This window comes from Mizuhopecten yessoensis, unplaced genomic scaffold (assembly GCF_002113885.1).
Source record: "Mizuhopecten yessoensis strain PY_sf001 unplaced genomic scaffold, ASM211388v2 scaffold11081, whole genome shotgun sequence".
Lineage (NCBI taxonomy): Eukaryota > Metazoa > Mollusca > Bivalvia > Pectinida > Pectinidae > Mizuhopecten > Mizuhopecten yessoensis.
In genome coordinates this window covers 283156-295257 of record NW_018408870.1, presented here as the reverse complement: position 1 = coordinate 295257, position 12102 = coordinate 283156, and the positions used below count along the sequence as shown (strand labels likewise).

Below are 12102 nucleotides of genomic sequence, written 5' to 3'. Positions count from 1 at the left end.
ACCCCTCAGGGGTCTTAGGGGCTGGGCAAAAAGGGGGCAATTTGGCTATATTGCTACAAACAACTTCTTCTGTAGAACTATGCACTGGATATCAATCATATTTAATCGAAAGCATTCATGGGAGGCAGGGATTCAAAACTGTACACATGGTGTGGCTGACCCCCCAGGGGGCTGAGGGGCGGGGCCAAAAAGGGTTATTTGGCTATATTGCTTTACATGATTTCTTCTTTGGAACTAAGAGATAGATATCAACCATATTTGATTGTAAGCCTCCCTAGGTGGTGGGGACTCAAAATTGTACAAATGGTGGGGCTGACCCCTCAGGGGGCTGAGGGCGGGGACAAAAGGGGGCAATTTGGCTATATTGCTTTAAGCAACTTCTTCTGTAGAACTATGCCATGGATATCGATCATATTTGGGTGGAAGCATTCATGAGAGGCAGGGATTTAAAATTGTACAAATGGTAGGGCTGACCCCCCCCCCCCGGGGCTAATGAGTGGGACTAAAAAAAGTGTATTACTTGGAAATGGTTGAGATCCCCACCATATAACCATATATACAATTGCTGAGTATAAAGAGATGAATGCACATATGCTTCCAGGATGGCCTTCGGGACTGCCCCACCCTTGGAAACTTAACCCCTGGGTCATACCTTTGAAATGGTTAAGATCCCCACCCCAAAACTATATAAACAATTGTTGGGCATAAAGAGACGAATGCTGTCATGATATTAGAATTGACCCCAGGGTCTGCCCCAACCTTGCAGACTTAACCCCTGGGTCATAACTTCGAAACGGTTGAGATCCCCACCCCAAAACAATATATACAAATGCTTGGCAAAAAGAGACAAATGTAGTCATGATATTAGAATTGATCCTGGGGTCTGGCCACAACCCTAGGGACCTGGTTTCTGTGTCACAGCTTGGAAACAGTTGAGATCCCCACCCCATAACCATGCATAAAATTGCTGGGCAAGAAAAATCTAATACAGACATACTCTACTACAAGGATTGGCCTTGGGTCTGGCATATTCCCTTGGATCTCATTTAGAGAATATTTTGCCATGATTGCTTAGATATCCAGGTGAGCGATACAGACCCTCTGGGCCTCTTGTTATTTATGCATTAGTTCGGGTGAATTTTCATGCTTATTTAACTCGTTAAACATTTTTATATTGCTTAAAAAATGAAATATTGATGTTACACATAAATTATTATCCTTATAAGGACCTACCTCAATCAAGACAGTTTATAAAATTCTTTTTAATATATATATATAAATACATTCTGTACTAGTGATTAGAATTTGAGCAAGAAAGAGAAATCATAATTGATAATTGGAAAACTATTCATGAACGATTATCGATCATAGTCAGAATAAACACAATTTGATAATTTCTTTTCAAATATGTGAAATGTTCAAGTATATACATGTAGTATAGTATTGGGTTTTGCAGTGTAATATTTTCAAGTGTTGTCTATATAACCATCAGCAAACTAGCATTGTAGATAGATGACAAGGAGAAATTTACGGCAAATGATTAACATGAAATAATTTAAACCAATTTATTGATTATGGATATTCACGATTGATTGATTGGAATTTGAATATGTTGTGTGATCGACTGATTTTCGATGATAATCAATAATCGGAATTTCGCTTAATAATACAAAATGTATATATACATCAGGGAGTAATATAGGTCTTGTAAGTAATAACGACAGTATGATTCAATATTGGCACTGGATTTGAACAAACAAATTTTGTTGGATGCATATTACTTAGATAGATGTGTATATGGGCAAATTCGCAATTCGCCCCTTTATCAACAGGAACATGAAAATTTACATATCACAACATATAACAGAGATAAACAGCCACCAGGAAACAATGATACAATAAAAATACATAAACAAACAGAAGTTACATAAAATATGCAGGTAGTAATAACTATAGGTAAGTCAATGTAGCTTCTATCTCAGTGTTCGTGTGGGAAACATTTATTTCTATTCTTCAAATCATTTAAACAATAGCTCATGATCAGGAGCAGGAAAAGTCAAGGAAACACACATATGACTACCTGTATTAAATACTGAACCAAGGAAGGTGTCTTATTGAACAAGGACCCTCACAGGCTTCACCTTTTCGGCAAGACAAATAATTATAATGTGCCATATTTATCTGATGATATGGTCAAACACATAGAAAGGATATACAAATTAATATTTATTTCATCAAATTTAAAAGATGCTTCGTAAAAATCATATGATGTTGTGTTGTGTACATTGAAGTTTTCATGGAATACGAAAATAACTGTAATTTTATGTGTGAAATATTCGTCCTAATTTAAATAAATAATAAAATAAGATTGAGGACTTCACAGTTCCCTGCCTTATGTTATATGGAGAGACTGCAATGAATACAGTTCCTAAATTATAGGACAACAAATTATATTTTTGACAAATATTTGAAAGGATCCTAAAGAATATTTTAAATTATTGAATCTTTTGCATAGATATTAACTCATTCACCCCTGAAGTTTCACAATGAACTATCCAACCTTTGAATTGGAAGAGTTAAAATGTGTCTTTAGGGGTGAATGAGTACAGTATCAGCCATTTTTTATCTTCCTATTGAAATGAAGGTTATAATAAAGATGATCAATGACTCATACAGCAACCCACCTGCTTATTATTCCTTTCACCCCTATGTAACTTTAGTAGACTCTACCCTGCATTGATATGGATGAGTCCATTATGGTCTACAGTAGTGAAAGGATTATATATATGTTTACAATTCAATGTGATGTACTGTACAAACACTGATTTTTGTTAAAAATATTTATGTTGTTAGTTTAATTTTCATCAAACAACTGGAAAAGCATGTTTCATAATTAGTGTCTTTCTCCTTGACTATTTCTGTCTGACGAGTGTGTGAATAATTAGTGTCTTTCTCCTCGATTTTTTTCTGTCTGACGAGTGTGTGAATAATTTAAATGTCTAATGAAAAAGAATGATTAGTAAAGATATTGTTGTGAAACTGTCATGCAAAATGTATAATGCTGTTTTAACTTTAAAGCGAAATAAAAAAAATAAAAAAACGAGCGCTCTATATATGCTTTCAGTAGAACTCCAGTGTGTAGCACTGTTCCATCTGTCTAACTTACTGTCATCAGAGATTACTAGGTTATATTTTTTTATGTAACACTGTTCCATCTGTCTAACTTACTGTCATCAGAGATTACTAGGTTATAATTTTTTTTAAGTAACACTGTTCCATCGGTCTAACTCACTGTCATCAGAGATTTCTAGGTTATACAGACTAATCAGAGCAAAATATTATAACTGGTCTCCCAACAATCTCAGAGTGAATCCAGGGGGAAAACCTATTCCCTAATCTCTGCTTTGGAAAAATTTCAAAAGAAGAAATGACCATGATACAACATCTGCTAGTGGATCTCCAAGTTTTCCTCGTTTCTGCTTTGGAAAGTTAGAGCTGTATTGTCATTTGTTCATGGTCTTCATCCATCTTTGTCAAATTCTTCTTATTACTCTTTCTCAAAAATTACTGAATGGATCTATCTAAGTATTAACTAGTAGGTTCCTCTTGGTCATTATTTGTTCATTCTTAATTTCTTGGAAATAACATTGTTATCTTAAAATTTAAAATTTGAGTCCTTGAGAGATCTTCTCCAATTGACAAGTTGAATATTGTTCAGTTTTTAATCAGAATATATTGTGTGATACTTTTAATTAGAATTTCTCGGTTAAAACATTCCATGGTGGTCCGGATAAGTGATCTATAAAGAGTGACGACAAATCAAACTGTCTTAACGAATGTAACAGGAGAGGAAAAACTGCACAGCAACACTGGGATTCGTGCCTAGGACATATCCAAACTCTTTAACTCATTCACCCCTTAAGACACATTTGAACTCTTCCAATTCAAAGGTTGGAATAGTTCATTATGAACTTTCAAGGGCGAATTAGTTTAGGAGGCTCTAACCAATTGAGCTACTTCAGGTCGCCGCCGATCGATGCAGTCCAGTTCCGCTACATTCCTCCCTCCTTTTGCCATGTCTTTGCCTCTGTAGACAACACTACAGCTTCAGCTATCCCAATATGCCAAGCATACACATGTACACTGTACCTGAAACAAGGGTTGGTCAGTCATGCACAGCCAGACAAGAATTCAAACCCAGGACCTCCAAACTATAGACAGACCTTCTACCAATTGAGCTACCTCAGGTCGTCGGCAATTGACGCAGTCCAGTTCTACTTCATTCCTCTCTCCTTTTTCGAAGTCTTCAGGTCTATAGACAATATGCTACTGTACTATAGCTTCAGGTATGCTGAATGCTGAATCTGTCCATGTGTAATCTACTCTCTCTGTCGTGTTTTATTTGATTAATGTTATTTTGTTTGACCTCTTGTTACACACTTTGTGTGTCAGAGCGTAATGAAAAAATCTTGAATCTTGATCTTGGTATCCCCCTGCCAAGTATACACACTGTACTAGAAACAAGGGTTGGTATCAGACACCACTGTAAGAGAGGAAGCAATTGCATAGCCAGACCGAGATTCAAACCCAGGACCTCCAAACCCTAGACAGACTTTCTAACCAATTGAGCTTCCTGGTCACTGGCGATTGATGCGGTGAAGCTCTGCTATACTAGCTAACTTATAGTGTTAAAATAGCATGAACAATCTTGAGCCTCCTGGATAGTCTGCTACAATTAAGTCAGGCAGAAAATATGCATTTCATAACAAACATCATTCAATTTATAACAAAATTGTTTGTAATTATGGCAAAATATATAAATTGGAATTGCCCAATTTAAAAACGATGAAAATCACAAAGCTGACCTCTCTGCCGTCTCGTAGATATATATATATATCATTGGTGGCTGATGGCGAGAGGCGTTTGAAGGTCTACGGTCACTATAAAAGCCCTCCAAAATAGCGATTAATATTAGCTGGAAAAAATTGGTTCATAATTATTGTAAAATAAAGTTTATAAATTTACGTTTTTTTATATAATTTACTTGAGATAAAATTGGTATTAAACATGATTTAATTCAATACATGATAAACATATAGATAGCAGTGAAAATTGTTAAATGTCCATGTGATCCTAGAAATATAAAGGGGAATAAAACGTAGACTCAATCTCACTTAGTCTTCGATGTTTTGTTTTATTTATTTATAGTTTTCATAAATGTTTTCACCATTTCTTTAGATGCTTTATACTTTTGATATATATTTTGAAGTTTTAAATGAAATCTCTGGAAATGTGTCTTCATAAAAAGGAAATGGATTTAGAAGTACATTAGCTAAAAAGTTATTTTTGATTTGATGGTTTTCCTCAAATTTGGGTGTAGATGTTTACATTAAATGACATTCCTCTGTAGCCATAGGTCAAGTGAATGCAAACAAACCTTATCCTTACATTTACTTCACTTAACTATCTGAAGTAAAAATACCCCTTGGGGTGCCTCTGTCTATCCCCAAAATTCTGCCCTATGGGGTACCCCTTTGTCCTGTCTAGTCACAGGAAGTCCTCACCAACTTTCTGCATCATCAGCCCATGGCGGTATTTTTCTCAGTGGAGTAAAGTTTCACACTGGAAGACAACAGCGAGGGATTAGGGCCTCCTCGTAGTGCTAAGGAGTTAATTAGGGGCCAACTGATTGATCCCCAGGGATCCGGGGTGCTGGGGTACAGTCTGAAGTTACATCACTCAGAGGAACCCAGGAGCACTGTGTAATGGGAGTTGACCTAGAGAGGCAGTGATCCGCTTCTGTTGGTAAACACAGTACGTACACTGTGGGAACTTTCTATAAGCGGTGAAACTTTATTTACTGGTGTCAAAAACTTGTGAAAGTTGACTTTTCCTAGTGGATTATACTGTATTGGGAGGTAAGTTTGTCAAATGTTTACATTTGTTTTGAAGGGAGGTGCATGTCAGTGAAGGGAGGTCAGAACATCAATAACTGGAAAACTTCATGCCCAGGGCTGTGACTATGTAAATGGTCAAACTTGAGCTTTGGTTCACCATATATACCTTCAGGTTCAGTCTGTAAAAACTTTACTTGTTGTCGGGGAATATGTTTAAAAGTTATATTATAAGGATGAATGTTCATAAACTTCTCTATATGGGAATGTGGTCATGATTTATAAATAGCAAAATACTTCCTGAATTCTGCGTAGATGATTTTACTTCAAGATGAGTGTATGAAAACAACTTTAATTCTGCTGTATCATGTATTTTTAAATTCAAACATCAAACATGTATGTATTCTGGAACACACACTTGAGGAGATGGTCTTTCCATGGAGGTCGAGTATGTCACAGTGGTGAACCATATGGTCGCTTATCACTGACATGGCTAGAAAATGGCCCATTAGCTCTAATTAGAGACATTTGCTAGAGGAAACCTAGGAGTGTAAACTAACAATACATAGAACGGCAAGCTCCAGGAGTGTAAACTAAAGACTCTTAAAATGTCCATTTCTAGGAGTCTAGAATAATTTTAACAATACTTCGAATGTCAAGACTAAGGAATGTATGCTAACAATATCCTAAGAACATCCAGTTCCAGGAGTGTACACTATTAACTCATTCATCCCCTGAAAACACATTTGAACTCTTCCAATTTAAAGCTTGGAATAGTTTATTATGAAATTTCAAAGGTAAACAAGTTGATACCCCAAATGTCTATTTCCGGAAGTGTAAGCTAGCAATACTTAATTACTTAGAATGTCCAGTCTAGTTCTGAGTGTAAAAGCTATCAATACATTTAGAATGTCCAGTCTAGTTCTGAGTGTAAAAGCTAACAATACATTTAGAATGTCCTTTTCCGGAAGTGTAATTAGTTATCAATGCTTAGAATCTTCAGTCCTGAGAGTAAAAGCTAACAATACTTTTAGAATCTCCATTTCTGGAAGTACAAGCTAACATTCTGAGAATGTCCATTTCCTGGATTGTATGCTAACAATTCTGCTAACGCCCAGTACTGGTGGTGTAAACTAACTTACAATGTCCAGTCCTGAGAGTTAAAGCTAACAATACTTCTAACGCCCAGTACTGGTGGGGTAATTAACAAACTTAGAATGTCCAGTCCTGAGAGTTAAAGCTAACAATACTTCTAACACCCTGAACTGGTGGGGTAAACAAACTTAGAATGTCCAGTCTGGTGAGGGTACATACACACACATGAAGCTTATGAGGTCAACACTCGGATAGCCATTATCTATAAGCAGGGCTAACACAAATATGTCAAAATCTTTCCTTGAATGGGCGTTACATGAGATAATATAACAAACATTTCAAAGAGCTGAGGGCCGTATGACACTTTATATGGATCAGCCAGTAACCCAAACAAATGAATGATTCACCGATAATGGTGATATGAAGCTGAGGTCACCGATTTAGTCCTACGTTCACAACCATTATAGGTTTTATTTCCTCACTTCCATATATGGGTGGATTGGGTGAGTGGTTAACACTTCGGCCTTCCACGCAGGCGGCCAGGGTTTTGATCCCCGAAAACGTCGCACGCATGGAATATCAGAGAAAGTGTTTTTCTCCTGCCCACACAACTCCAACAACCCAGGTGGAGTATACAATGGTCTCGGGTGGATGTTCGGTATCTGTGATGTAGCATTCAAGTGAGGTGGTACTATAAAAGATGCCGTTGGAAGCACGGTCCCGCTACAAACAGAACACAATACATCTCCAGCACACACGCAGACATACACACATAGGGAGATATTAGCCAGGTGGTATAGGACTAGTAGTTAGCGCCTATTATTGAGGCAGCTCCTGCAAATTCCTCAAAAATTGTATATCCTAATTGTATTAATTGTATATCTATGTACTGTAAAGCGCTTTAGAGTGGCTTATATTAGCTAGATAGGGCGCTATATCAAATGTTGTATATTATTAGCTCACCTGGTCCGAAGGACCAAGGTGAGCCTATGCCATACCGTGGCGTCCGTCGTCTGTATGTCAACAATTTCTTTAAACGACTTCTTCTTCTTAACCACTGATTGGAATTCAACTAAATTTGACTGGAAGTATCCATAGGTAGTGGGGATTCAAAATTGTACAAATGGTGGGGCTGACAAATAACTCATAGAAAATCAGACACCAACCTTCATGAGTTTGGGGACCATTTTTCCCACAACATTCAAATATTATATCTGGAAAAAAAAAAATGTTTCTCTCGGAAATACACAAGTGTATTCCTGTTTCTGATTGGGCAAAAATTGCCATGAACTATGACTTCACAATGGAATCCGAAGATGACGTTGTAAACATTGTTTATGATCGATGCCATAGTTAAAGATGGTCCAATGAAATAACATACAGGGCGTTACCCACTAGTGACTAACCAATACTGCTAACCAGCTCTTAGCAGGTTTATCAAACGAGTCGAGAGTGAGGAAATCTATAGCGGTTGTGGGAGTGAGGAAATCTATAGTGGTTGTGGGAGTGAGGAAACCCTATAGTGGTTATATAATAATAATAATAATAATAACAAGAGGCCCAAAGGGCCTGTATCGCTCCCCTGGATATCTCCAAATGAGATCAAAGGGAATATGCCAGACCCCAAGGCCAATCCTTGTAGCATATATCTGTGTAAGTTTTTTCATACCCAGCAATTTTATGTATGGTTATGGGGTGGGGATCTCAACTGTTTCCAAGCTGTGACTCAGAAACCAGGTCCCTAGGGTTGTGGCCAGACCCCATGATCAATTCTAATAACATGAGTGCATTTGTCTTTTTGTACCCAGCATTTGTATATATAGTTTTGAGGTGGGGATCTCAGCCATTTCAATAATAAAAAAAATTTGGCCCCACCCCTTAGCCCGGGGGATTAGCCCAACCATTTGCACAATTTTGAATCCCTGCCTCCAATGAATGCATGGCATAGTTCTGCAAAAGAAATTGTTTATAGCAATATAGCAAAATTGTCCCCTTTTGGCCCTGCCCTCAGCCCCCTGCCCCCTGGGGGGTCAGCCCCACCATTTGTACAATTTTGAATCACCACCACCTAGGGATGCTTCCAGTCAAGTATATTTTTGGCATCCATCGCTTAGTTCCAGAGAAGAAGTCGTTTAAAGCTAAATAACCCTTTTTGGCCCCGCCCCTCAGCCCCCTGGGGGATCAGCCACACCATTTGTACAATTTTGAATCACTGCTCCCATGAATGCTTTTGATCAAATTTGATTGATATCCAGTTCACAGTTCTACAGAAGAAGTCGTTTCTAGCAATATAGCCAAATTACCCCTTTTGGCCACGCCTCTAAGCCACCTGGGGGGTCAGCCCTACCATTTTTTACAATTTTGAATCTCAACCACCTAGGGATGCATCCAGTCATTGAATTAATAACCATGCTTATTCAGCTAGCTGGTAGGTTCAACTAGGATGAAGGTCAGCCACTCGCCAGCTTCCTGTTAGGAAATGCTTTGAGCTTTCCTTCATCTAGTCATTATAATGTGTGTCATACATCTGTGTGTGACTTGCCCAGCCATGACAGTTTTATGTGTAATGTTTTTAGAGGGCTGCAACAATAAATAAACATCATGATACATATAGTAACAGTAGAAGCAAAGCGAAACGATCTGTTGCTAATTTTTATTGGCAATATTACAAACGGAAATAAACTTGGTCCAAAGGGTACAGGTTCAATAAAACACAAATTACATTTTAAGAAATAAGACAGTTGATTAAAATAAACTTATAAATATGGTAAGATTTCAACTGTTTGTATAGGATATTTTCAGCTTGACCATGTGGATGAAACTAGAGAATGTTCTGACTGTTCCACTGGTTACAAACACCTACAACACTTAGACACTTTAAATTAATCAGCTGAATAAAAGCTCCTCATTTACACTGATTATAATAGCTAATGCTAGTCCAACCCTAACCATTGACTATAACTCAATTACCATACAACATAATGTACTGGTGTTATATTTCTGTGATGTTCTGTGGAATTCACTTTATCTGTGGGTACATGTAGCTATTGGTGATTTACTCAGCATATTTATATATATAACAAACACAGCTTCAAACTATCTATAAGGAACACCCATATCATGGGCATCAGTGTATAAGGGCCACTTCTTTGTTAAACATATTTGTCTATAAGGGCTACCTCTCTTTAAATGACATTTGTCTACAAAGGCCACCTCTATAAAGGACATTTGTTTATAAGGACCATATTTGTCCAGAAAGGCCATCTCTCTATAAAGGATGTTTGTCTATAAGGACACCCTCTCTATAAATGATGTTTGTCTATAAGGGCCACCTCTCTATAAAGGATGTTTGTCTATAAGGACACCCTCTCTATAAAGGATGTTTGTCTATAAGGACACCCTCTCTATAAAGGATGTTTATATATAAGGGGCCCCTCTCTATAAAGGACACCTGTATTGAGAGTTACACCTGTTGACTGTCTATATATAACACACATTATCAACCCAGCTGTTGTATACACCATAGCAACAGTGAACAAGTTATACTTGCGTGGAATCTCAAATATCTGCACTTGATGATACAGAAACTTTCTACATCCTTAATGTTTGTAACAAGGAAGTAAGGAACATTATGTAGGACAACTCGGAAGGTTTTGTGATTTAAATTCAAAGACTTATTATCAGTTGTCCCTACTAACAGACAAAAACGTTGTTTTGATATTCTTCTTTGTGTGACGGCCAACATTCTCACTGTAATATTCTTCTTTGTGTGTCGGCCACCATTCTCACTGTAATATTCTTCTTTGTGTGTCGGCCAACATTCTCACTGTAATATTATTCTTTCTGTGTCTGGCCACCATTCTCACTGTAATATTCTTCTTTGTGTGTCGGCCACCATTCTCACTGTAATATTCTTCTTTGTGTTTCTGGCCACCATTCTCACTGTAATATTCTCTGTTCATTACGTTTCTTTCTTCTTCCTTTTTTTTGCATTTCTTCTAGTTATTTTATGATTCCCAATTTTAAAAAAACAACCTGCAAATATACATGTTTTAGTTCACCCAATTTTAGCACATATATCAGATTTTAAGTTATTCACCCAGAAGATGTACATATTTAAACTGTACATGTCCAGTCTTTGATTTGGTAAGGTTCAATGTGACTTTAGGGGTGAATTGGTTGACCAGATAGTTACATTTGTCTCTATACTGATGAATAACTCACGATATATGTAACAGAAAACTACTGTATATACATGTACTGGGAAATTATCGCCCATGAAATCAAATTTTTGCCCTGTGTTAATTTCGCCCTTCAATAATATGTATATTATGTTGTTTACTTATATTCACTGTAATAATAAATCGCTCATCACGAAGGGTGTAAAAGGCGAAAAATAAATTGCGACAACAATTTCCTGGTATACAGTATGAACAGAAGCGCATTTATAATTTAGCACAATATTCCAAGCACTAAAATCAGATAAGATTTCTGCTAAAATATATATATATATAAACATTTACAGCAGTTCTAAAGAATTCCTTGAAAACTATGTCAGGTAGTGATATAAATTTTGTATCAAATAGGGATGTAGTTCAACTGCATACAACCCCTCAAATGACCTTGACCTCATATGCATCATGTTGCAGGTCAAGGTCACCATTGATAGTTCTAAAACGCATAAAAATAACCTTTACTTCATTCCCAAATATATAAAAATAATCTTGACATAATTTCCGTATGTTTCAGGCCAAGATCACTGTTGACAGTCCAAAATTACAAACGTCTGTAACATGGAAGCTGGAGAATAGCCAGAAAGGGGAACCAGCCGTATCCATGACAGCAAATAACAAGGTATAATCGGCCACTTCATAATATAAAGAGATTTTTGTAAAACAAAATGTTTGGCTCACCATAATGTAACTGATGCTTATTTAAGTATTTAATTGTATATTAAGTATTTAATTGTATATTAAGTATGTATATTAAGTATTTAATTGTATATTAATTATTTAATTGTATATTAATTATTTAATTGTATATTAATTATTTAATTGTATATTAAGTATTTAATTGGTATGTTAATTGTTTAATTGGTATGTTAGCCTCGGTA

The 12102-nt window shown here is 36.7% G+C and overlaps 1 protein-coding gene across 4 annotated transcripts in view; it reads left to right on the top strand.

Annotated features, from left to right (window-relative positions):
* The window catches only part of LOC110465466, a 49818-nt gene that overhangs the window by 20866 nt on the left and 16850 nt on the right, over positions 1-12102 (top strand). For all 4 annotated transcript variants that reach the window (XM_021521299.1, XM_021521298.1, XM_021521300.1 and 1 more), the window contains one exon: positions 11739-11843. In XM_021521299.1, coding sequence (XP_021376974.1) covers positions 11739-11843 — 105 coding nt within the window. The remainder of the gene's footprint in view (positions 1-11738; positions 11844-12102) is intronic.